This window comes from Apaloderma vittatum, unplaced genomic scaffold (genome assembly GCF_000703405.1).
Source record: "Apaloderma vittatum isolate BGI_N311 unplaced genomic scaffold, ASM70340v1 scaffold21733, whole genome shotgun sequence".
NCBI classification, from domain to species: Eukaryota; Metazoa; Chordata; class Aves; order Trogoniformes; family Trogonidae; genus Apaloderma; species Apaloderma vittatum.
This window is the reverse complement of record NW_009706735.1, coordinates 13,886-39,595: the sequence shown is the minus strand read 5'-3', so window position 1 is coordinate 39,595 and position 25,710 is coordinate 13,886. Positions and strand designations below refer to the sequence as shown.

The following is a 25,710-nucleotide window of genomic DNA, read 5'->3' as shown; positions in this document are numbered from 1 at the left end:
CACATTAGTGAAAACAGAGATCTATTACAGTTCTGAGAGCAGGGGGCAACCGTATCGGTTGCTGTGATATAAACCAGCCCACATCAAAATGTTTAGCAGTGCTGTGCGTTCTTTAGGGAATGTATAGATGGCCGGCTGAACGTGAGCCAGCAGTGTGCCCAGGTGGCCAAGAAGGCCAAGAGCATCCTGGCCTGGATCAGCAATAGTGCAGTGAGCAGGAGCAGGGAGGTGATCGTGCCCATGTGAGCTTTGGTGAGGCCTCACCTCGAGTGCTGTGTCCAGTTCTGGGCCCCTCACTACAAGAGAGACAGGAGGTGCTGGAGAGGGTACAAAGGCTGCTACCAAGCTGGTAAACAAGAGCAGAAGTCGTATGAGGAAAGGCTGAGGGATCTGGGGCTGTTTAGCCTGGAGAAGAGGGGATTGAGGGGAGACCTCATCGCTCTCTACAACTGCCTGAAGGGAGGTTGTAGAGAGGTGGGAGCTGGTCTGTTCTCCCTCGTGGAGAGTGATTTCGAGGGGAAATGGATTTAAATTGCGCCAGGGGAGGGTCAGGTTAGATATTAGGAAGAATTTCTTTACTGTAAGGGTTGTCAGCCATTGGAACAGGCTGCCCCGGGGTTCTCAGCCATTGGAACAGGCTGCCCAGGGAGGTGGTTGAGTCACTGTCCCTGGAAGTGTTTAAGAGATGGGTGGATGTTGCATTGGGGGACATAGTTTAGTAGGCTGATAGGGCTGGGACAAAGACTGGACTCGGTGATCTTCAGGGTCTCTTCCAGATGAAACTATTCTATGATTCTAAGAGCTGGGCTTACTGGCTGCTTTGTTCAGTAATTACAGTACGGCTCACATTTAGCCGAGGTGAAGCAAATAACCTGTTATGATGAAATAAGGGTAGGACCGTTTGTGGCAGTTACAGCTTTAGTTTAACCGGTTATTGTGTATGAAATAAACTTAATAAGTAATCAGTCTTTATGCTGCGATAGCATCTCATTTTGGTTTTTCTGCCTACAGTGCATGAAAGAAGATGCACCTTCTCTCTGACAATCGGTTGGATTTTCCATCTGCCAAGTCACAGAGCAGGCTCATTTGAGACCTAGATTTCTGGCTGGGAATCCAAAGTAATTCAGGCGATTTCAAAGAAGTTACTTCATATATGTCTGCATATATATCTGATGGAAAGTTTCATCCTATCATCCCACGTAAAAAGATCTGTCCATCTCCCCATATATTGTACTGTGTGAGCTAATCTTGGCAGTGGAAGTTTTACCTGTTTCAGTGCAGACTTAGGTAATGATGACTCCTGTGATTTTTTTTTTTTTTGTACTTATCTTTGTCTCTGACTTTCCCTCAGGCATCTGAGTACTATCTTTCTAGAGGAGGCTTCAGCAGCAGACATTAGGAATGGGGAAAGAGCTGTATTATGTGAGTCATTAAATAGCAATAAAGAAAAAAAAAGATGATAAAGTAGGGCTGTCTCGGAACAGGACCACCTATTGTGAATTTTCAGGATTTGTGTTTGCATTTGGTTAATGTCTGCTTCTCCTTCTAAATGCAAAGGTGAAAAATGGAATGATGAATGGGCATTGTGCACTCCTATAATTAGTAAAATCTTTGTTCGTGTAACAGAAATGACTCAAATGTCCCAATTTCATTCCTTCACTATTTTCTCTCATCTTAGGCTTCTTGCTTACCAGGATACTAATTACATTTGGGAGGGGAGGAAGGGCTATATTAGCAGCTTCTTTTAACAGCCAGCTTCAGTTCCTAGAAAAAAAAAAGAAAAGAAAACAAACCAAAAGTCCCTTAAGACCTATCTGTCACAGATCTGGGAAGGCTGCAATGCGGAGGGCATAGCTGCATCCAGTCCCGAGTTGGGGCGGCTCAGAGGCATCCGAGATGGTAGGTGAGCTTTCTCCTGGGAGGAAATAATACGGGTGGCATGTGTGCAAATGAACTTGAGGGGCAATTTGGGCAGAAGCTGGGGAGTGGCACCCGTTTTTTCCAGAGCCGAGTCCCTACTGCGACGGGTGCAGCACAGCTGGGCGCTGGGCGCTAGTGTGGTCGGGGCGGCCTCGGCAGTAAACACGCCTTGCTGCGCATCAGCCCGCAAAATGTAAATATTTGAGGCGTCCTGTTGGAGAGTAAGCTCTTTCAAGAGCCTTCTGTTTACGATCATTCACAAGAGTAAATATTTCCTATTATACAAAGGACATGTGGTAGGTTCCTGTGCTTAAGCACTTTGCTGAAGTCATATGAAAAAGCGTGAGGAGATGGTGAGCTCAGCTTGCTGCTTCCCGCTGGGCACTTGACCGGGTCGGCACAGCTTTCTGTCCCCGCGGCAGTGGGCTCTGGGGGCTTGTCCCAGCCCACTGCTGCGCTCCTCTAGCCAGAAGAGGGTTGGGCTTCAGCCTTGCTGAGATGGGACGTGTCACAAGCACATCTCAGCTATGCTGCTCACCTGCTCTCAGCAAACCATGTCCCTGTTTTTAATTTTCAAATGTTGAATAACTCAGGATGCAGCTGCTTGCAGATGTTCACTGGTCAGACCACATTTTTTTATTACGACACAGGGATTTAAAGGTATTTGGAGTATACTGCTTTTGTTGTCTTTGAAGGCAAAAAGAGATTATGGCTTTGCAGCTGATTTGGTGGAAACGCCAGCATCTTTCAGGGCTCTGCTAGCACCTCCTCTGCAGAAGATGTGGTTTCAGCACACCATCACTGTGTGTTTCTGACTTTCTAGTTTAAGAAAATGGTGCTACAAAGGGCCTTCTTCTAATGGCCCCTCACGTGATGTGGTTATAGGGAACAGTTTGCGCTTAGATTTCTTAGAAAAGTCTTGGAGGTTTTGTCTGATGAATTTACCTTGTTTGGTTTTTTTTTAAAAAAAAAAAAGCTGTTTGTGCTGCCACAGCACAGATACAGTTGTAGTGACCTTACTTTGTATATCTGTAAATATTTCTGGCATCCCAGGCTAAGCAGGTGAGTGGTCTGAACATGCAAATGCCCCAAGCCCCAGGTTTTCCCACATGGATGGCAGTTTCTTGTTCTTTTAGACTCATGCCCATTTATTAGTCACGTCAGGGCAGGAGCCTTGCCCAGTGGCATGGGTTGATGCAAGATGAGTTAATGTCTTGTTGAATTAATTCAATTAGCTGTGTTTTCCTGCCTTGTGTTGCATTTGACAGTTGTTTATGGTCCAATATTGAGTTATAATGTGATAGTATGTTTCATCTCTTTAAAATGATGTGGTTGGGTTATTGAAGAAGGCTGAATATTCAGATAATTAGATCTGATTGGGATTTATTGAGATAGTAATATTTGTCATAAAAACGTGCTATGATTAGATTTGTAAAATTACCATGAGCCATTTACCCTTGAGAGAAAACAAGAGGTGAAATCGTTCTGGGATGTTGGCCAGCAATTTGGAAAGCTCATAGTAAAAATATGAGTAATAACGGATGTTTGACATTGTTTGATATAATAAAATTTCATTTCTATGGTTAAGATTCTTCATCCAAGATATTCACTTCTGCTCTCCGTTCCCATATACTGTACTATCCAAGAAGAAAAGGAGCAGCACAACTTAGGTGATTGTAAGGAACTTCAGAAATTTTTCTAGCATTACTTCAATTTTTTTTTCATTCTCTGAAGCATCAAAGATGTGGATCATGCATAAACTGATTTTCTCAATCTTTTTCTTTACCAACTGCCTGCTGCATGGTGCCGGAGTTGAACATAAATGCTGCTGCTGGTGGCTTCTGCTTCTGCAAGGGTGCAAGTAGGAACACAGAAATCCCTGTTGCATCTCGGCATCTGGGAGGCAGCTGACAGAGAGGAAGCAGAGGTTTTCTGATGGTACAGGGAGCACTTTGCCCTCAAGACTGGCCAGATCAGAGTGATGTAAATTCACCTCTGGCTTGGAGTTACAAGGTACTGCAAGTAAATAAATAGTATTTTATTCTCCTGTGATGGCAGCATACAGCTGGTACTGCAATGAGCTGTCCCTAGCTTTACAAGCTGCTGTTTGCCTGCCCTGTCTTAGTTTCTGATTCCTTCTCTGTTTAAAAGAGATGACTCGGCTTATGTGAAGAAATAGGTTAAATAAAACAAATAACTAAATGCAAGCTTTCCAGTGCTACAAAATCCTAAGTTACCCACTGGTGAGGATGGTCACAGGTCCCTCTCTGTACTCAGTGCACAGAGGACATGTTTGTTACAGCCTGGCTCTGGAGCTGCTATTTTTTGTGAGAGATTGGGCTTTTAGAGTTGGAGGTTCTCACCAGAGTCCCATTACTAGAGTTTATATGAGGAAATAAAATGTTTCTTACTGTATTACTCCATCATATAAGCAACTGCAGAATGATTGTTTCCAAATGCAGTATATCCCAACCTGTGGAGTCTATGGGAACGCTTGACTGGTGTTGGATAGTTGTCTGCTACAAGAAGAGGATTTATGGTTGGCCACCGAGTGGCACTCCAGACCAGTCATCCTAGAGGGGAAGGGTCTGTTGCTGCCCTCAGGTTGCAAAGATCTAAAATATAGTTATTTGCAAGTGTGTAGACACCACTGAATCAAATTGAATTGCTGAAGACTAAATTACTATCTTCAGAAATGTTTTTATAATATCCATCTTGACATTTCATTATCCCAGTACAATATAAATATCAGATTTGATTAGCTGTCAAGCAGTAACAAAAATACACCAAAATCTTTCCGTCATTTTTACTCCAGAAAAATAGCAGGAGGAATTGTAAAAAAAAAAAATAAAAAAAATAAAAATAGCAGGTTGCCAACAGGGGGTTAAAGTTTAAAAATATCAGTTGAAAATGGTATTTGGTTGGGTTATATTTGTTTCCCAGAAGACGCCGTTATGAAGAGTGTTGGTGTTGGATGCAGATGTTCAAGCTGCTGCATCCATTGCTGAGTATAACCTATTGCGGTTTGGGCAGTGCTATTTTTTTCATCCAGCTTTAGCGTTGCTTCTAAGATTTGTTTTGACGTTTTGAGATTACATTGTGCTTACAGGACCAAAACCTCCTGGTAGCTTGCCCAAAATTTGTTTTTTAATCAAGCAGAATTTGAATAAACCATCGCATTTAATTGACCTTGCTGGCAAAATCATTTGTGAGCAACTGTCTGTATCCATATTTTTAAATTAAGATGTTATGGGTCAAATAAACCTCTGGTGTGAATCAAATTTGAGTTACCATAGATTTGAATATGGTCCTGTGTGCTGAAATTTAGGCAGTGCAATATCTAAAACATTATTCAGTGTCATAACAAATCATCCATCATACTCTGTGGATCTAGAATTGTTTATAACCATTTTTATTACTGTGAACAGTTTCTAGCTCATATTATAATGATTATTCAAACTAGGTGACATCAATCTAATTCTCTTTTGTGAGATTAATGGCTAACTCCAGCCTGCTATTTTGCATGTGTAACTGTGAAGGCAGCTGTTGGATGAGGAACTTTAGCACTATTTCTGAAGAAATGCACTCGCTAGAGCTCCAGTTCCTAATGGAGATGCGATATCTCTGCAGCTAAGAAAGCATTATGGTTCCCTCCGGAGCGTGTCTGACACAGAGCATTGTCAGGTTTAACGACCGTTTTTGAAAAAGAGGGAGAAGTTGGTCCCATCCGCTGCAACCCTGCTGCTTTCCGCACTGTGCCTGGGGGTGGTCACACAGCCCTGGGTGGGACAAATAATGGTGGCCGCACTGACACCGGGGTGGCCACAGAGTCTCATCGGGTGCCAGCGTCACCCAGCTTTCCCTGAACAGCCTTTTAAAAGGCAGATTCCCATGATAGGAGGCTGTACCAGACCAGGACTGAAATTTTAGAGTGTTGGAATTATTCCTTGCAGGTTTTTTTGGCTGCAAATGCCAGCTGTTTTTTCTGTTGGCTTGATAGTTTCAGGAATCTTCGATTCTTTTCAAGTTACATAAGCTCATCTCACAGGTGACTGTGTGCTGTATGTGGGTACCCATGGGGGCTGTCTTCTTGTGACATTAAGTACTCTTTATATGCTTTCTGGTTTGTATTCAGACTGCAAAGAAGGGCATTACTTTCTAGTCTGTAGCTTAACTGAGATAAGATTGAGCATTATCAGCTAGAGTTATATTTTATAAGGGATTTGTACTGTTTTATGAGCTGCATCCTTAATGACTGATAATTGAAATCTTTTTGGAAGGGTGATATTCCTTTTTCAAGGTAGTAGAACTGTGAAACATGTTTAACAACAATACAGCAGAAATAGTTTATCCTTTAAAGGCTTAGGATGGGAAGCCATTCTTCATTTTTATCTCCACAAATGAAGAAAATGCTTCATATTTTCCTTCTAAGTAGCAATGACTGTCATGGGAAAATGTATGAGTTCTGTTCTTCAACCTGATTTCCAGTGATGATTTACGTGTTGAAAGAGGCATTCAGGAAGCTAAGCCAAACATTTGGAAACCTTTAGTGCTCCATCCATGTAACCTGGTGGACTCACTTATTTGTTTATCATGAGTTTTCATTGGTAGCATCTGATAGTTACACAACAGAAACATGCATTTACATTTTAGCTTTTAGCATATATAGGTTATAAAGTGCTGATCTGTTACATACTTTGATCATTTCTGGATTTTTTTTTTCTTTTTTGCTTTTGTTAACAAGCAGAAGGTCTGATTCCCTGCCCTTAGTCTGGTGGAGGTGCTCAGACCCCGTAAGCCCCTTTGAAGGAGCAGGTGCTGCTGCAGCCCATGTCCTGGTGATGGCGGAGCTCTGCCAGCTGTGCTGGCAGATGGGATGGGGTGAACCCCATCTCGCTGTCTGGATGAGCGCTCCGCTCCCCAGCGGGCTAGCCCGTGGTAGCAAGAAATGTTTTGTAGGGTGTAACTGGGAGCTGGGAAGGAGGTCACACTCACGCTACAGCTGTACCAGTGCTACAGTGATGGTAAGCACTTTACCTGACCTCTTGGGATTTCCAGATGTTGTTCGTTGCTCTGTTTTAGTATACAATGTCTTTTTCCCTTCCTCCTCCTCTTCTGTCAGCCTAGAGAGATCACACATGCCTTGCACAATAACTTCTCGTGTAACTCACTAATCTGACTTGTCCAAGCAAGTGTGTCATCTCCGTATGACCATGAACTTTCCTTCCTAATAGGCTTGATCATGTCAGAAGATTTTGTAAGCCAGCAGAATGGATTTTGATCCCTTTCTGTTTTGTTTTTGGTGCAGCACAGCTGTTAAATGGCGCCTCAGCTACATTAGTGGTGAGCACAGTATTTATCTTGGCTCCTGGTTCTTCTTCACCATATGGCACCACAGCTTCGCTGTCAGCTGTTGTGGAAGATGCTGTAGTAGTCCCACGATTCCCTATGTGACATTGATGTACTACTGCACTTTGCATAAACTTGGTGTATAAGGCATCTAGTTGTATGTACTAAACACAGATTTACACTATGAAAACACGTTTTATGAAGCCTTTTTTAGTCCTTTGTCAGGTCTCTGTGAGCTTTCCAGATTTGCATTTCAGTCCAAGTCCTTTAATGCGAGTGGCTGTGGACTGTACAGCTGAAGAAGGAGGTGGAGCAGTAGACATCAAAAACACTTCATTGTTAAAAAGCGGGGATTGCTTCGAGTGACAGGCATCAGTGTGCACAAACCTGTGCTGACCACCATGGCTTTCTGTGCTCTCTGCTCGAGCTTGAAATTCTGTTTCTTTCTTGTTTTGTTCTTATTATGTTCTTGCCATTACATCTGTGATTTGATTAGTTCAAATGCAAGATCTTGGTTATACCTGACATTGTGTTGTGTAAGAGTTTTAAGTGTTGGTAAGTGGGAAGGACATTGTCGTCCTTGTCTGAAGCACAAAAGGAAAAGGCTGCTTTCGTGTTAGAAAGAAACTCCTGAGCAGTTTGTGCTGTACATCAAAGAGAGATGTTTGGTCTCCTGATCTCTTCCAGAGGGTTTGTAATACAAGTCCAAACCCAATCTATGTAGAAGTAATAGTCTAAGTGACTTTTGCTTTCTCTCTTGCTTGCTAAACCTAATCGTGCTGATTATGTGTTTTTCCAAAGGCAGCAGGCTTATGCAGCGGAGAGTACAATTTGCTTTGGCATGTGTGCTTAGGGTGACTGTGCCGTCATCCTCTTGGACCCCCTCCAGGAGAGCACAGGTGGCAGTTCTCCTAGGATCTTACAGATTCTCAGATTTTATTAGCCTTTCTGGCTTGTATCCTCTACAGTATGACCCACCCCTGAGATGTACTTTCTTTGGACCACTCCATGGGATTTCTTCTGTTCACTGTCTAAAATTTCTTTCCAATATCTTTCATTTAAGATGGCTGGAGAAACCTTTCAGTGCCCGTGCTAATCTTTGGTTTATGATCAGATTAACTTCATTTCAGTGGCTTTAAGGAGCCTAGGAGTATCCTTACGGATCGTCCAGGGACATCCACACACTTCCCTGTGAAGGGTGTACTCTGGTTTGCGATCAGTCCTGGAAATGGCTGCTTATCCAGCAAGATGTGCAGCTTTATCAGGGTCACACTGTGGGCATCTCCCTGTTCCACACATTTCCACTCTTCCCTGTATAAAGCTCCCCCTTGCTGTGGTTTTCATAGCTTCCACTCTGTCCGGGCTCTGTCCTGAGCAAATGCATCTCACAGTGGTTTCCAACGCGCGGCCGATGTGGGCAGTGCTGGTGGGGCACTTGTCCTTCACTTTTTCCTGGGAGGGAAGGAAGAAAGCGGAGCAAACAGCAGGCGAGAGAAAAGGCGGATGCAAGAAAGGAGTGAAGTTACCTTGCTTCATGAATACCTTTCCTGTGTATTTGCTGATTTTTGGGCTGTGTGTGTGTAACCAACACACACAAAGGGTGTGGGAGCGGAGCAGATGTGGTGGTGCGAAGGCAATGCTGCTGCACGCTCTGAGGAGACACCTCTCCTGATGGCACGTGCTGTGAGTGAGGCACAGCGTCTGAGCACTGCGGTCTTTGGAAAGCTGTGTCTCTTTTTGCAAGGGCAGCGCTCTGAGTGTAGCTGCTGGAGTCCAGTTTCCCTTTCCATTAATTACACTGCTGCCTCATAAATTGCCCTTGCAGTTTCCTTCGATAATGCTATTCATCACCTCCTCTTTTAAACTCCGAGTTTGAGGTGTACAGGGACATGTAGGCAGCTGCTGTTTATATCTTAATGATGCAGCTTGCTAAATGCTTCTTTGAAAAGAAAAGTGTTGTAAGTAATTCAATGGAATTATTTTCTTGTGTGTATATATATGTGTGTATCATATCCTGTTAGGCTAGCACAGTGTCTCTTAATACATGCAGACAGGAAGCTGTGTGTGTGCACCGCTGGGCAGCCTGGGATCCTAGGAACCTGAGGCTGTGAGAGGCATTGCGATAGGACGCAGCTGGGCGTTGGTGAGTTCACTCCAGAAGGGCTGTGTTCCGATCCACCAGTGCCTACTGAGTGATCTTGCTGCTGTGGGAGGGACCACCTTGTCTGGCTGTGCCTGCGTTGAATGTGGAGATTGTAATGATCTCTAGGCTTTTGTGAGAAGGGAGATGCAAATGAAAATAATCTTAACTTGGTCATGATAAATTAAAATGCCTGCCATAGCACTTGGTTTTTCGGGTGAGGATTAACCTCTATTTCAGCTTTTTCTGCTTTAGGAAGGTAAACAAGATCCTCCGAGAAACATCATGTGCTGGATGCTCTTGCCTGGAGTAAGAAACACTGTGTGTATGTGTCTGTGTGTGTGTGTGTGTGTGTGTGTGTGTGTGTTTTTCTGTTGTGTGGGTTTTTTTGTTTGTTTGGTGAGTTTCTTGTAAAAACAGGATGTTTTCTTGTAAATAAAATTCCCTCTCAGAAGAAGCTAGAGTGGCCTGTTCAGATTTGATTTTTATGTACATGGCTTAAACTTTAATGCTGTTTGTGGGTTTGCACTGTAATTAAACAATCTTCTACTTGATTTCGGCCCAGCAAGCAATGCCAATTTATTTTGATGAGGAGGCAGCAGAAGAAAAGAGTGGAAGGCTAGAGACAGATGATAGGAGACAGATAATATAGTGTGTGCTTTTACTGTAAGGATCTACATTTTTTGCCTAAAGTAAATCTAGTAGATTCAGTTACCCAAAATGCTGTTTTCTCTCTGTTGTGCTGTCACATTTTACCTCGTGCATAATTAAACCTAAAGTATATGTTGTTTTCTATTTAAAAGTATTTAACCAAAATAATAACAGCTTTGGTAGGAAACCAGACTGTTTTGGTAGGCTTCAGAAGGGCTCTAACCCTGTGAGTGAAAGTGCCTCAAAGCCAGGGTTGTGTCAGGCTCCCTAGGAGCAGGAGTGCTTTGACTTTGCTTGCTTCAGCCTATGTGGGGAAAGCTACAGGATTTTAAAAGAGACGTAGTTCCTCATTTGTTAATGCACGCACTGATCTTCTTTGCCAAATTTCTGTCTGTATTTCTAGGTACTGAAAGAACGGTCAGCTTTCCTTAAAATGCTCAACGTGTGTTGCTGTCTGTGCCCTTTTGAAAGTCTCTCTGTCAATACCACAAAGCAAAGGGAGAGAGCCGTCTAAACCCATGGGCTTTCTTGAAATGCCTGGAAATATTTGGTTCCTGCTGTTTGGGGAAGTTTATCCCAGTCTTGGCCATTGCTTTGTCAGTTCTGGCTCTGTTTTTTTATTCTTCCTTTTTTGTCTGATGCTGCAAAGCACTGGAGAAAGTATTACATGCTGATTGGACTCTTAGCGTGATACAACCAAGAACTATCCAACTCTTAAAAAGATCTGCTTATTCTATTAAATAATTTTAATAACCATATGGAAAATTGCAATTGTAGGATGATGATAAATGGCTAAGACTAAGTATTTACTTGTTACAGAGCTGCGAAACAGCTTGCTAATGGGAAATGTTTGAGTACTTGTTTATATAGAAAACAATCATTGAACTTCTGAGATTTTTACGGGCTACATATTGCCGTCATAGCTAGCAATAGGCTAACTTTTGAGTGATGAGACCTCAGTGCGTGTATTATGCTGTGGAATGGCCTGTGTTTCATAGGGTAGATGTATTTTGCTTAGAGACAATGTCACAAGCAGCCTGTAATGCTCTTTGCTTCAGGAAGCGGTATTCTGTCGTCATGCTGAAGAGCCGTTTTAGAGAGTTTGTGCTGCTTTATCCAGAGCTGTCTCTCCATCCCCAGGTAGGCTGAGCAGCCACTGATATAAAGTGTCAGCTTCACTGGAAAGCACCCAGGAGACTCTCTGCTCCCTATGGCTCGGCCGTGTAGACCCAGCAACTGCCAGATGGCAAAGGAGAAGACAGAAAATAGGAATGAATGGGGCTGCTGTTGTATTTCTTTTATACTAAGTTCTCTTAAAGCAACACAGGCAGATGGATGTGGTGCTCTGCAGGTTCAGCGGTTGCTCTGAATTGGTGATCCCATTGGTGTGTTTTGCTACTGTGTCTTTATAGCCTTTCTTTCTCACTATCCATACAAATACAGAAATCCTCTGCAAATATAAGTTGGAGCAGTTTTTTAAATCCAGTTGTCAGTTTTGGCTGGCTGAGCTGTGGCATTTGTATAATGTTATTGATTATTATATTTTTAACTGCAGGTATGTATTGTTGCGTGAAGACAATAAGTGCCCGGAAAAACGGTGAAGGGTTTATTTATTTCTGTCATAAGTAGTTTCTTTTTTTCCTTCAATCCCTAAAATTTGCACCAGTTTGTCCTTCATCAGGCAGATCAACAGCAGGGCTATTCTCTATAGATTTTGTCTTTGCAAAGTCAACTTCAGGGCCACTGCAAACTATAAAAATTAATTATACAGTGTATTCTGTGGGACTTATTTGTCCTTTTAAAATCTTTCGTTTAGTCTGCTAACATAGAGTTGCATTGCTGAGTGGGAAACTTCTGGTTAAATTTTAATGTGTCATAAACCTTACAGACAGTGACACTGTATTCTTTCTGTCTGTGCAGAGCCTATGTTGCTATGGCCCTGATCCAGAATCTGATAACACAAGCAACTGTAAATGATAAATCAGGTGCATTTGTCTAAAGGCTCATTTAGCAATAAAAATAGTTGTTTGGCTGTATTTTATTTTTAATAATGTATTTAATGCTTTTTATTAAGTTGAAATAGGCAAGGTCTGGCTTTCGTTGCTCAGTGTAAGAGCCCCATCCCACTGTAGGCGCTGTACTTCTTCTCCAGCTTTGAATAAGACTTTTTCCTGAGATGCTAAAACTTGCAAGTGTTAGAAGAGTATTTCAGCGTTTTACTAAGTCATGAAACTCATTTCACATGGCGATGCGTGAAGGAGATGTAAAGCTGATGACTGAATACCTTAATAGGAGACTTTGCAGTTGTGGTATAGTTACATCTATAGGGGGATGATGTTTCTGTGTTCCTCTGTGCTCTTTAGGAAATGGTTTCATTTGCAGTGTGTGGAGGGTAGCAGAAGGCTTAAGTGCTGCCATTTCTGGGAGTCTCTGGTGTCTGTGCTTTGTTTTGTAAATTTTTCCTTTTTTGAATGTCACTGGTCTTATGACACTCAAGGGTAGGAAGAACTGAAACGGTTTAGTTGTCATTATTTTTCTTCTTCCAGTGATGTAGGCCTGACACTTCTCTTGAAATACAAAACCAATTTGTAGTGCTCTTCAGTGGTCCCTGAACCTGGCTTCGTTCCCTTTTGCTCTTAATTTCAGGTGTTGTCAAGTTGTGCCAGGAAGCAAGTACGGTTGAGATGTTTGGTCTCCAGAACTGAATATCTTTGTAGCATGGGCTTTATTCAGTTTTATTACTTGGTGTCTTCTTTTAAAAGGAAGAACTGAAGGGGAAATACAAGGATCTTGTGGGGAATGCTCAAAGAAGGAAACCTCAAGGACAGGTCTTTTATCCATGGAAGATCCTGAGAAACATGCAGTCTGCGTGACTTTCTGAGAGTTCTTGCAGGGTTTGTAAAACGCACACTCCTCGCTGGAAACAGTGGCCCAAGTTACACAGCCGTTCCCGTACTCGCTCTTTGCATGCTCCATTAAGTACAATTGGAGGGGTTTTTGTAGGGCTGGTGCCAAAGTGAGCTTTCTGTGGGTTGGAAAGGAAGGGGAACAAAGTAAAAGCAAACAGCCTGCTGCCTCCCTCTGCCCCCGGGCTTCCTCCCTCTGCCCCCGGGCTTCCTCCCTCTGCCCCCGGGCTTCCTCCCTCTGCCCCCGGGCTTCTTCCCTCTGCTAGGAGACAACAGCTGAGAGGAGCCCAGGACTGAAAAGCTTTCTGAAACATAATGAGTTGCCTCATCAGATTTCCATGCTCGGTTTCAACCTCATGCAAATGTAGGGAAAAAGCTTGCATGTAGTTTGAACATAAACGTGAAGGTAGATGTCTGTTTAGGGAGAGATCATGTTCATGAAAGCTTACACCACTTTCTCCTGGCAGAAGGGACATTCTCCAAGTGAAGGTTTTGAGTTGGCAGAGGAGAAGTTTTGGAAGGAATTTGTGTGAAAGAAACTCAAAGTAATTGCAGCTAGCAACTGCTGCACGGGTTGGTTTTCTTCATGCTTCCCTGGCTGCCTCCACATCTCTCCTCACCCTGGGAGGACTCCTGAAGGACAATGGGAAAGAAACTGAATTGTCAAAGAATTCATTTCAATCCACTGGTAACTGGGCACAGAGAAAGGAATTTGCGTGAAGCGGTGGAAGTTGACAAGAGAGGAAAGTGATCTAATAGCAACATAAAGAAAATATTTGGGAATGAAAGTAATCATCAGCTTGTACAGAAGGGTTCCAGCAGCCCTGTTGAGGCTATGTATGATCAATGTATTTGTTCACTGAGTTATGTCTTGCACTACAACTTTTGTAAATTACTGCTATAATGAAATTGATTTCTTGAGTTTTAAATAGTGCAGCATAAATCCTTCCACTCATGCCAGGACTCAAGTGTCTCCAACTACAAGCTAGCTGCAGTTTGCCAGTTCCACTTGATTTCATTTCAGACTCATCCCCACAAACCAAACCACAAAACCAGCTTCCTGTCCAGTGGAAAATGAAATGCAAGAGGCTGTCCTTTTGTTGATAATGGGAGGCTGCAGGCAGCAGAGCTGGCTCTTTCTGAGGTTGTATTTGGGCTTGGTTAACCGTTTTGCCAATGAGGCAGAAGCTCCTGGTCGCCGGATATGTTAGGTGCTGTTAGGTCTAGCTGAGGACAGTAGTTGAATACCCAGCGTAGTTTATGAAGAGCCCTGCTGAGCAGCAGCCTGAAAGGTGGAAAGCTTGGACCGTCGTGTTTCGGAAGGAGAGCTCTGCTTGCTACCTCAGCTCGCACTGGCTATTTGGCCTGTGGAGCCGATGAGCTTTTGCTTCTTTGCTTTGGTTCCTCTCAGAGCTTACAAATTAAGCTGTCAAGGGTTGGGGTTTTTTTCTTCTCTTCCAGTGGCGTTTTTTCCTGCTCCTCTCCAGAGCAGTGTGAGTTGGTGTCGATGATGGGGCTGGTCATACTGGGTAAGAAGGGCTCTGCTCCAGTGGGTGCTCTGCACAGATTTCTGTCTTCTGCTGCCCTCCCCAAGCACCATCAGTGGTGGATCTGGCAAAGCTCTGCTCTGGGAGGACAGAGGTTGTATTTGGCCAGGAAGGGGGGCTCTGAGATGTCTGTGGGCTCCTAGGTGTCTCGCTCAGAGCTGGGTTGGGACCTCAGAGATGTGGTCAGTGCTTGACGTCTGTCACCCATAGTCCCTGGAGTCTTTGTCCGTCTCAGTGTCTGAGGAGCGGGAGATCAAGGGCTTTGCTAGGCTGGCACTTGCAGTGTCCCAGCTCTTCCTTCTCCTTAACCTGCTACAGCTACCTGGAAGCACAGAGGCTGCAAAACCTGGAAGAAAAACAATGGATTAAAAACAACCAGAGCTCTTGTGTCCTTGAAGGTGATTTAGTTGGAGCATTGAGTTATGTCCAAAGTGATTGCCCTGTGCTGTCACTTTACACCTTCCCTGTGTGGTGAACCCTCCCTGGGATGGAACTAAGGCAGGATTTGCTGCATGGTCACAGCTGAGGAACACTTGGGAAAATAAAGGCACCTGTGAAGGGCTGCTGTGAGCATGGCCGTGGGGACAGACAGACAGAGTGGTGGAGGGAGGAAGCAGCTGCTGCCCAGCGGTTGTTTTTCCAAAGGAGTTCTGAAGATGTAAAGAGCTGAATGCGTTTCTTGCTGGGATTGTTTATTATTTTTATTTTCAAGGGGAAATTTTAGCATTGTTCTAAGACTTAGGTTCCACTTTGTTCCCACTAAAGGAGTCAGATGCTGGCTGTTGACTTAACTGCTGAAGAGTCGCTGGCACTTCCAGCTTTTTCTGGAGCTACTCTTTGATTCCGTGGAATAAATCAGACATTAACTACCGATCTTTTTTCTCTCTCCCTCCCAAACCAGAGGGCAGCCATCAGAGCTGATGGCTATTTTCCATGAAATGATTGCCCAGCTCAGTCTGTTCTCCCTCTGTATTTTGTCTTCAAAACAAAACAGTTTTTCACATAAGCCGTGTTACTGTGTTTACTGAGTGTTTCTGTGTGCTGAGGAGCCCTGTGGTTCCCACAAAGACCCTCGTGTTTGTGCTATGAAGGCTTTGGCTGGACGGCGAGCAGTGTGGGTGAGGAAGCAGTGACAGGCAGAGGGAAACTGCAGGCTTTTTCCTTAGCTGGGATAGTCTCTTGAGTCTTACTTAAGCAAACGTTGCTTGAATGCCATTCATGGTATTTGCTCAGTGATCCAGTGGAATGTCTGGGATATTTTTGTTTTTCCTCCAGAGCCAAAGAGTAGGTTTTGGCTCTACATCCCAAAGCCACCAGCCTGAGGCAGAGTTGCTGTGCCTGAGGGTGAGCTGAGCAGCTGCAGTGGGGTGGCGAGACAGGCACCCCGGCTGGCACGGGGCTCCCTCTGTGGGTGTGTTAATTAGAGATCTTGCAAATGACTCTGCATCTACCTTTGCTTTTACTGAAATGAAGGATGTGCACGGACTGCCTGAGCTGCTGGGCAGCAACTAGGCCAGATCTGAGGATAAAAGAATGTTTATTTTAAAATGCAGATAGACAAAAGAGACAGTTGCCTGTTACTGAGAATTGCGTAAGACTCAGGATCCTCTAGAGCATCCTCTGGTGACTGCAAATATGCAGAGTAAATGCATGCTGGTCCAAGTTCAGTGGTCAGTTTTTTTGTAGTCTTTTCATTTTCTTTGTCAATTTTGTTGACAAAGACCTTTGATATCTGGTGTGGAAGAAATTTACAGTAAAGAAATATACAGTAAAGAAATAAGCAAGTAGCTAATCTCCATATGGTCCCTTAATCATGGGACTGAGTAGTGAGCGAGCCCAGAGTCCTGTGTGTTTATGTGTTCCCGTGCCAAGCTCCTGTGCCAAGCGAGCATCTGCCCTTGTGTAATGTAGTAATTATGGATCTTTACAACCTGGATCTGCTTTCTTGGAGCGATGGTAGTCTGTGGACTGAGGACAGGGAACAGAGGGAGAAATAAGAAATTGAGCTGCCTAACTTGAGGTGCCCAAGTGAGGCTCTTGAGTTAGGAGCAGGGTGGACCTCTGGTTTGCAGGGGGTCAGATCTAAAGTCAGATCGACACATACAGGAACAGAACTGTTCTTTATCTCATATGAGCTGCAAGTAAACAATGTGAGGAAAACAAGAGTTGAGTGTGGAAAGTAAAACTCCCTTATTACTTCTGACAAATTGTGCTGTGCTAGAAGTGAAAATCTCTATGGCAGCTGCTATATTGGTCTTCCAGAATTTGACAAATCTTGAGCCTAGTTATTAAAAGATATTCTCACTGTATATTACTGGACTGAAGAAGTTGAAAACAACGATGTCAGATGTTTTTGCGTTTCTAGGACAGTGCATGAAAGATGACATTGATTAATCTTCATGTCCTTTGACATGAGACATCTCTACATGTCAGATGGCTGTAGCTGTGTTAAGGGCAAAGGCACAGCATTTTCCTGTTGAGGACAGTTTTGTCAGACACTGACACCGATGTTGGCGAGTCTCTAGGGTGAAATAAGGAGCTCTTCAGAGCATCTTGGCTTTTGCTAAAGGTTTGAATGTTTGCAAGCACAGAAGTGCTGAAACCGCAAGTGTATTTTATGTCATGCTGGGTGACAGTGGCTTGCCAAGGAGCAAATGGAAAATGCCAGTTTGCCATAAAAAGGCTAGAAAGAATGTGGATAATTTTTAATGTGCCAAGAAGAGATGATGAGTTGCATCTTTCAGAAATCCATGGGAGAGATGGAACATACAAACCAAAGGACTCAAAGTGCCATAAAGAAATATATAGCTGCCCCTGGAAGAAGAGACAATATGAGATGCCTTTACTGCTTGAGGTTAACACAATGGCATTGCGCTGGCTTTTCCATTCCTTTTCTCACTTCAAATACAGTGTCCAAAATAAAGACTGCAACAATGTGATCATAATTTACATGTTACAACCAACATGTGGCTACTCTGCCTTGTGGTGAGGCTAGTGGGGAGGGAACGTGGCTACTGGCCTCAGTGCGTATGGAGAGGCACTGCTATAGGACGTGCCATGCTGTCAAAAATAAGTCATCTTCCTGATCTGATGTTTGCTGCCAAGTGACCTCTGTCCAGTGCTTTGGAGGAGGGAGAAGCATTGTTCAGTCCTGGTGAACACAGGCTGGTGCCGGAGATGCATTATCTCGAATGTGGCTTTCAGCCTGAGCTGTGGCTGTTGCCAGTCCTTGTCCAGCGTTACCCCAGTTCATAAGATGACGCAGTGCACTCTGTTCAGGAACTTCGTCAGTGTGTGTTTGCACGTGCACACATCATCATCATCATACTAATAGCAGTGGTAGTAGTAAGAATTAACAATACCTTTCTGTGCCCTTCACATCTGGTTCTTATGAGCGTTAAAAATGGAATTCTTTTTTCTTATACTTCCTGCTGGCGTGACACTGATGAGACACCGTCAATTTCAATGGAAATGAACACCAGGGGGAATATTTGCCTCAAAATAATTTTCTTCCCCATCTGATAGTGGAAGGAATAATCTATTCTTTGATCTTTGGTTGGCAAACTTGAAAATTGGAAAGGAAGATGAGTGTACTCTAATAGCTTTACTCTACTGATGTGTGTAGTCAGTGTTTTCTGGGCTTTTAAGTAAAGGTGGGTGTGCGGTGAGACATGGAGAGGTAGGAGCCAAAATGCAAGGAGTACTGCTTGTGTAATAACCTCATAACTGACAGCTCAGGGAGTGGTGCCCTACAGATCCATTTTTTGCTGGTTTTAGTTCATACTGGTACCGTCCCTGCAATTATGCAAATGTTAATATCTAAGTTAGTGAATCGATCAGCTCCAGATCAGTTACTATGTAATGGATAACATGTAGCTGATACTTGACCATGAAGAAAAGTTTATTCAGAACAGGGTGCTGCCTTTTCTGTGTCAAATATTGGAGGTGTCTCGCCAGCCCCTGTATCCCTGTTCTGTATTTAGCAGGGGACGATGAAGCAATGAAATGCGAGACATCTGTCTTCAGCTAAGAGCTTTGGTGATGCTGGTCTTGTGAAATGCTTGTATCTCAACTAGGAAAAAAATTATCATTTGTTTATAAAGGAACAAAAATTAGCAACATTAGTAGGTGTTGATGTTTCTGTGTAAGACACGCTACAGGAGAGACTCTAAACCAGAGGTTTTGTTTATTATCTCTCCTGTGAACTCGCTGTTGTAATGTCTAGGCACCTTAAAAATATTTATTAATGTGTCCTCAAAGGAAAGTGAAATTTATATAGTGGAGACGCGAAGTGGTGTTAAAGGAATCAACTTTCCAAAGGCTTCTGCACAGTTATACTGTGACAGAACTGGGACAGTAAATCAGATCATTGCGTCCCAGTTGGTAAACAAGCCATCATCCCATCTTCTTATTACTTACTTTTGCCTTGGCTGCTTTCCAAGTAATTTAGTGCTTTCCTTTATGAAATGCAAAAAACTTTTATTTGTAAGGAACTGCATTTTTTTTTTTGTAACTTCACACATAGGTGGGCCATGCACAGACTGATGGCTGAGAGGGGGTCGCAGTTAGCTGCAGGGAAGGAGCAGAAAGGATTAAACTCAGTTTACACTCTCACGTTACAACCTGCCCTGGTCTTGCTCCCCAGCTGCCGGGAGTGTCCAAGCATCCTGTGGGAGCCACCCGTGCTGGGGAGCTGATGCTTAGTGTGATGGGGTGAGGCTGCAGCACCCAGCTTGTCAGCGGAAAGCCCGGAACGGTGCTTCCGTGGTGGGATGCAGCTGCCTTCGCGTTCCTCTCCCCGCCAGCATGCACACCGCTGTGGCGGGGCAGCTCGTCTGCTCTCTGCAGCTTCCTCTTGCAGACAAGCCCGTAGTGGAACGGTTCCCTGCATTTACTGTCGTGCGCTGGTGAGAGGTGCTTATTTCTCTGTGCTCCGGGTGATACTGGTCTTCTCCACTCAGAGGCTGTGGAGGAGGTGTCGGGGTACTGGCAGCGTCCCTCATGCAGCCGGGGAGGCAAAACTGTACTTGGGCAGGGCCAGAGGGCATGAGCAGGTGGCTAATTCTCTCTTCCTGGGGTTCTAAAGGCTTTTGCAAACCTCTTTGAAGTCGGTGACGGACTTCTGTTGCTGCAACGGGCTTTGAATGGAACCCCAGAGCTGAGCTGATTTAGTGGGTGCGTCAGTCTTTTGTTAGCTGGTGCGTGAACGTGAAACGGTGCTGAGCCAGCCTTCAGAGAATAGACATGTTGAGTGTGCAAATTCACACACCGCTCCAGATCTCTTTCAAAGCAATATGGCTGTGGATGTATGTTGAAATGCCCCCCGCCGCTGTGTTGCGGATATGTTCAGCTTGGGTCGTGTATGTGGGTTTTGTTTGTATGTGGTTAGCTGGCACTACTAGCTCTGAGGTTTTCTTTCAAGTTATTCTACTGTACTTTGGGGAACTCAGCACTCATCACTAATAAAATAAAGCAAAACACTGGTAAGTCTTGCCATGTTAACTGTTCTAGTGGTTGTGTTTCCCACTGTTCCAAAAAATATAAAGCTTTATAAGATTTAATATATTCCCAGTGCAAAGCGTGAATATTTAGAGGCAAAGAATAAAACTTCTCATTTTGAAATGTCAGTGCTACAAAATTGCTTTTTTGACAGGCGTCATTAAGCCACGTGGACTTCCAGTAATGTTTTGTAAGCTTTTTTTCTTAATTATACCTTAATTTAGGTCTCTAAGTTTAGCAAAATCTATGAAGCTTGCGGCAAAATATTTTTCTTGGGAAAAACTTTGTGTGGAATACAAATCCTCTGTTCCTTCTGGATATGATTCCTTAAATGTGTTTAAATGTGGAAATCCCATATTTTTTTCTTCGCATTTCATAAAGCACATACAAAATTAAAATAGCTGCTAGTGAGTATTTAATACAGAGTTTTGAAGAAATTAGTTTGGAAAGTGCATGTGATTACTTTTTTTTTTTCCTCCAAAGGCCTTGAGTAAAATGTACATGAGTTTATAAGACGTCAAGCAAGAGGCACAAGATTCTGTCTCAAGCAGTTACTGCTGCAAGAGACAAATTAGAAGCAATTTTACTTTCATTTAGTTGTTCTTAAATTCATCATTCTGACAACAGCAATAAATAGAATAATCTGCATAATTGTATTTCTGTGGCATTGATCTGTCTTTTCTAGAGAAAATCCCTTTTCCTGGATAAAATAATCTTCCACTCAGCTCTAAGTGGATAAAAGCCTCTTTAGCTGCTGCACTGATTTAGGGGAATGTTTCTGCATGGGCTTAATACAGTTTTGATAGGGACCTCAGAGTAAATTTGATTTTTGATGAACCAAGTACAGTAAGGGCACTAAAGCCATCTTGCTTTCCTGTGCAGATTGGATAACAGGATATTTACTCAAAAGAGCTAGGCAGAAGAGCACAGAGATTATATGATTAAACTAAGGTAGATTTTTACTAGGTTTGTTTTTAACAGCATATTTTCTTAAATTAATGTAATAAATGTCTTAGCCCTGCTCAGAGATAGAGTTTTGAATAGCTTTGAGCTATTCGTGGCTTTACAACTTAAGGAGAAACTGCGGCAGTGGTGATCATTTCGGAGAAAAACCTTGAAACAGTTGAAAGTCCTCTGCTGTGATTGTGCTCTTCTGACCCCTGCAGCCCTGCATTATCAGACTGGGAATGTCTCAGTCACCCTAGTATTAATGTCTTAAATATTATGCCAATAAGACACCTGAATAAAGTAGAAGGCAAAAAAAGCGGTTAGCATCACCGCTCCCTGGGGCCTGCTCCTCTGGCACTTAGACTTGCTCACGTGAGCTCAGAGGTGCAGTCATGGGCTTTTGAGCTGGGCTTTCCTGGGCAGCTGAAGAGAGTGAAATCCCTTGAAACTCAGAGACTGAGCATTTTTAGTATCTGGGCTTCGAATGGTGAAGTTAGCATCTGAAGAAGCGTGTGTCTGGAAAGCAGTCTGAAAACTGTTTTACTGAAGATGATGGTGAAATTGGGGGGTTTGCAGGGGACAGGGGGTGTTTTTCAAGATGAAGGAGGTTCTCTGGGGTGGCACAATGAAGCAGTGCCAGCCTGCTGTCTGTGTTTCACCTATATTTGCTCTTCTTTGCAGGTTACATATTTGGGTAAGGTTTCCACAACAGGGATGCAGTTTTTGTCGGGCTGCACAGAGAAACCAGTCATTGAATTGTGGAAGAAGCACATGCTTGCCAGGGAGGATCTTTACCCAGCTAATGCCCTTCTGGAAATTCGCCCTTTCCAGGTCTGGCTGCATCATCTGGACCTCAAAGGCGAGGCGACAGTCCACATGGATACCTTCCAGGTAGCACGTATAGCTTACTGCACTGCTGACCACAACGTCAGCCCAAACATCTTTGCGTGGGTCTATCGGGAGATCAACGATGACTTGTCCTACCAGATGGACTGCCATGCTGTGGAGTGCGAGAGCAAGCTGGAGGCCAAGAAGCTGGCCCATGCCATGATGGAGGCCTTTAAGAAGACTTTTCACAGCATGAAAAGCGATGGCCGGATCCACAGGAACAGCTCGTCGGAGGAAGTGTCTCATGGGTTTGAATCTGACGATGGCTGACTGATCTCGCTCACTGTTCAGCAAAGGCAGAAACGGCCTAGGGAATGAGAGCTGATAGATGAATAAACAACAATTGGAATCGGGGAATGGAAGGACTGCCAAACGCTTGTCTGACCAGCTTTTTAAATCAAAAGAGCAATTCAGTACCTACAGATATGCATCATTAAAGTAATTGCATTGCATTGAAATCTGCTGCTGTTGTAAAAGTGAGAAAAAAGCTCCCTCCCCCATCTCTCTCACCCGCCCTTTTCTGTCCAGTTCTCGTCTCTGTGTAGTTTGGGTGCGTACCATGAAGTAGAGTCCCTCCTATTTGTCTTAGAAGATTGGTCAGGCAATTCTATTAGTTGCTCCTCTGGTATTCCTGTCTGGCCGCTGATGTTGATGCACAAGAGCAAGTAGACCTGCAAAGTCGTAATGATTCCCGAAGAATCTTTCTCCATGATGCCTCACAAAAAATCCTTTGACCGTGCGTAGGCTCAGACATCCATATCGTAGCCTTTTAGACTAATGGCCTGGCATTCTGCAGTTAATTCACATTTCACAGATAAAAAAAGAGAGAAGATGCTTGTATGTACACATTATATCGTATGCTATCCTTTATTTTATTCATTGTACCTATTTTCTTAATATACCTGCTACCATGTCTTTCATCCAACACCAGTAGTTGCAGGTTCAGATTATATGCTGCAGGATACCAAAAAGGGGTGGGCAAAGATACTCCGTGGTGGCTGGAGGTAGAGTGAGCCAGCACCATTCTCCGTGCATTTTCCAACGCTGATGTTCCCCGCGAGTTGCGGGGCGCAGAGAGTTGAGGGACACCTGGGTCCGTCAGTGTTTGAACTGTGACTTCTCATCAACCTCAGGTCTGAAGCAAGGTGTGCGTGATAGCCTCAGCTCCCTGTTTCTGGTCTCTGCATTGCTGGTGGAGCTGGCAGTGCCTCGACGCACAGCCAGAGCCACGTTACTGTGCTTAGGACAGTCCTTATGGTCCTTAGGAGTCAGGCTGGAACATCTCTTCTGGTTGAGAAGCTCATGTTAAGATTCCCATATCTTTCCTTGTTCACAGATATACAGAGTCCTGCCTTTCTTAAATGCAGATGTTTAATAAAAATCAAACAAATGGAAAAACTTGTTTCACTTCATGTTTTTTAAGGCCGAGAGCAGATCGCTAGTTTGCGAACCATGCTGCTCCTTTATATGGTTTTGTTTGTAACTATGGTAATGTTGGGGCACTAGGGCACCTTACAGAGCCTTAAAAGAAAGCACCTAGCCAGAAGCAGCTCTGTTTTGTGGGTCTGGGTTTGTGTGTGAGTGTATGTGTGAGTCCAGTGTTAAAGCACATAGATTAAGCATGGAGACATATGGAGGAGGGCCCACACCTCTCAAAAATATGCTTGTTGCTTTACAATGTATGTAAACTATTCTCCAGCATAAATGCATTCATACTTTAATAAAAAATACATTTTGAATTACAGCTTGGGAGTTTTAAGCTGTCTTTCCAGTGCAAGCTCTGTGGTTTCGTTTTATGTGTGCAGGTTCTGTGTTCATTTTGTTTAGCGGAATGAAAATATTAATTTATTTCTATTTAATATGACATCTGTCTCCATGAGAATTTTCTTTAATATTTTATTTCTTTTTAACTTTGCTCCGTGTGCCCTGAAGTGGTGTCTTGCTACTCCCCTTGTCATGTCTGTGACTGGCAGCATCTGCCAGCAGGAGCCCTGGGCGATGGTGCTTCTCACTGCCATAGCCCACAGCTGCGTGGTGGTACCCAGCACAGGAATAACCTGGGAATTTAAGCTGTTGTGTCTGCTGATCATTGTCTGTGGTGATGCTCTGTGTCAGGGCATAGCGTCGTGCATTGGTGGCAGCGCCATGGTGCACTCGCTCAGTGATGGGGGATGCAGCTTGCTCGGTTTTGGTTTTAGACTGTCACATTTCATGGCCTGGTGTCAGAGAGTCACAGAATCACAGGATGTTGGGGGTTGGAAGGGATGTCTAGAGATGCCCCAGTGCCCCCCCCTGCCAGAGCAGGGTCACCCAGGGCAGCCACACAGGAACGCGTCCAGGCGGGTTTGAAAGTCTCCAGAGCAGGAGACTCCACACCCTCTCTGGGCAGCCTGGGCCAGGGCTCCGGCACCCGCACAGTGACAAAGCTCTTCCTGATGTTGTGGAACCTCCTGTGCTCTAGCTTGCACCCATTGCCCCTTGTCCTATCATTGGACATTGCTGAGAAGAGCCTGGCTCCGTCCTCCTGACATTTGCCCTTACATAATTATAGCCATGAATGAGGACACCCCTCAGCCTCCTCTTCTCCAAGCTGAAGAGCCCCAGCTTCTTCAGCCTTTCCTCATCAGGGAGATGTGTGTGCAGATGTCCTGGTTTGTTGACCTTGCACTCACTGACAGTGGATCGGGGAGTTCTCACAAAGGTATTTGATTCTGTGGCATCTGCAATAATTCTTCACCGTTTGGAGGCTGCGGATTACATGAGAATTTCAGCCATAAAAATAGAATACATAGCAGAAAATTCTAGTCCTTATAATTAGAAAATCAGACCCTTTGATACATGAACCAGTTTTCTAAGGGTTCAAACGTGCAAGGGAATATGAGGGAATATGAACTCCAGTTTGTCTTAGAAAACATGAGATGAGAAAAATAATTAATATCATGAGTTTGAATCCTTAGATAATTTGGAATTCAGGCCAAATCCCTCTGCATTATCAATACCAAATGTGTGATGCCATTTGCATGAAGGAGAAAAGCTTTTGCTCCTAAATTGCTGGCATATCAGCTATCACTGAATATCAGTCGCCAGCAGATACCGGAATGAAACATCAAGTTAAGCTTTTCCTTCAGTTAATCTGTTGGAAAAGAAAAATCATAAAGTTTCCATCAGGAGTCACTTCCAGTTGGCTAAAGACTTTCCTTTTGAACTACAAAGAGCCCAGTTTTGGATCTCACTGCAGCCCACTGTGGGTTGATGAGTTCCTTCAGCATCAGCCAGGAAAACACGTAAAGTTTCTTTCCCTCTTCTATTTGTAGGGGAGAGTAAAAAAGGGTGTTATTAGAACTGCAGTAAAAGTAGGGAGTGTTTAGGTCGTTACACTTCATCATCAATGTACATCACTGGTGTTTTGTCAAGGTGTTTTTCATAACTTTTCTAACATAAGAAGAAGGAAAGTTTTAATTCTGTGTAGAGTGAGTTTGTTAAGTTTTCAAGCTCTGAAGATAAATGCTTTCCGTTCATACCAAGTCTGCTGTGGAGCTGTGGGCGAATGATTGTGGCTCAGGGGTGGTTGTGCTGCGGGAGGGGCAGCACCGCACGCTAGCGAGCTCTGGTTGCTGCAGAATTGCTTAGGTGTGTATGGAGGGGTTTTTGCCTGTGAAAAAGCAGAAAAGCAGAGAGTAATTTCTTTCATCTTTAAACTCAAAGGCCCCTAATAACAGCTTAATGTTTTGTTTTCTTTAAAAAACACCCAAAACACAACGAAACAAACACACAAACAACAAAAAAAAAAGCCCTCTGCAGCTGGTTCTACTCCCTAACTTTCCAGCACCGATATGCGGTTGGAGACTCTGTAATCGGTTCA

At 43.8% G+C, this 25,710-nt stretch overlaps 1 protein-coding gene across 1 annotated transcript in view; it reads left to right on the top strand.

Moving 5' to 3' along the window:
- Nucleotides 1–22,118, top strand: part of PID1 (phosphotyrosine interaction domain containing 1) — a 43,546-nt gene extending 21,428 nt beyond the window's left edge. The window contains exon 2 of the mRNA XM_009865909.1: nucleotides 21,642–22,118. Within this exon, the coding sequence (XP_009864211.1) occupies nucleotides 21,642–22,118 (477 nt within the window). The remainder of the gene's footprint in view (nucleotides 1–21,641) is intronic.
- Nucleotides 22,119–25,710: the final 3,592 nt, after the last annotated feature.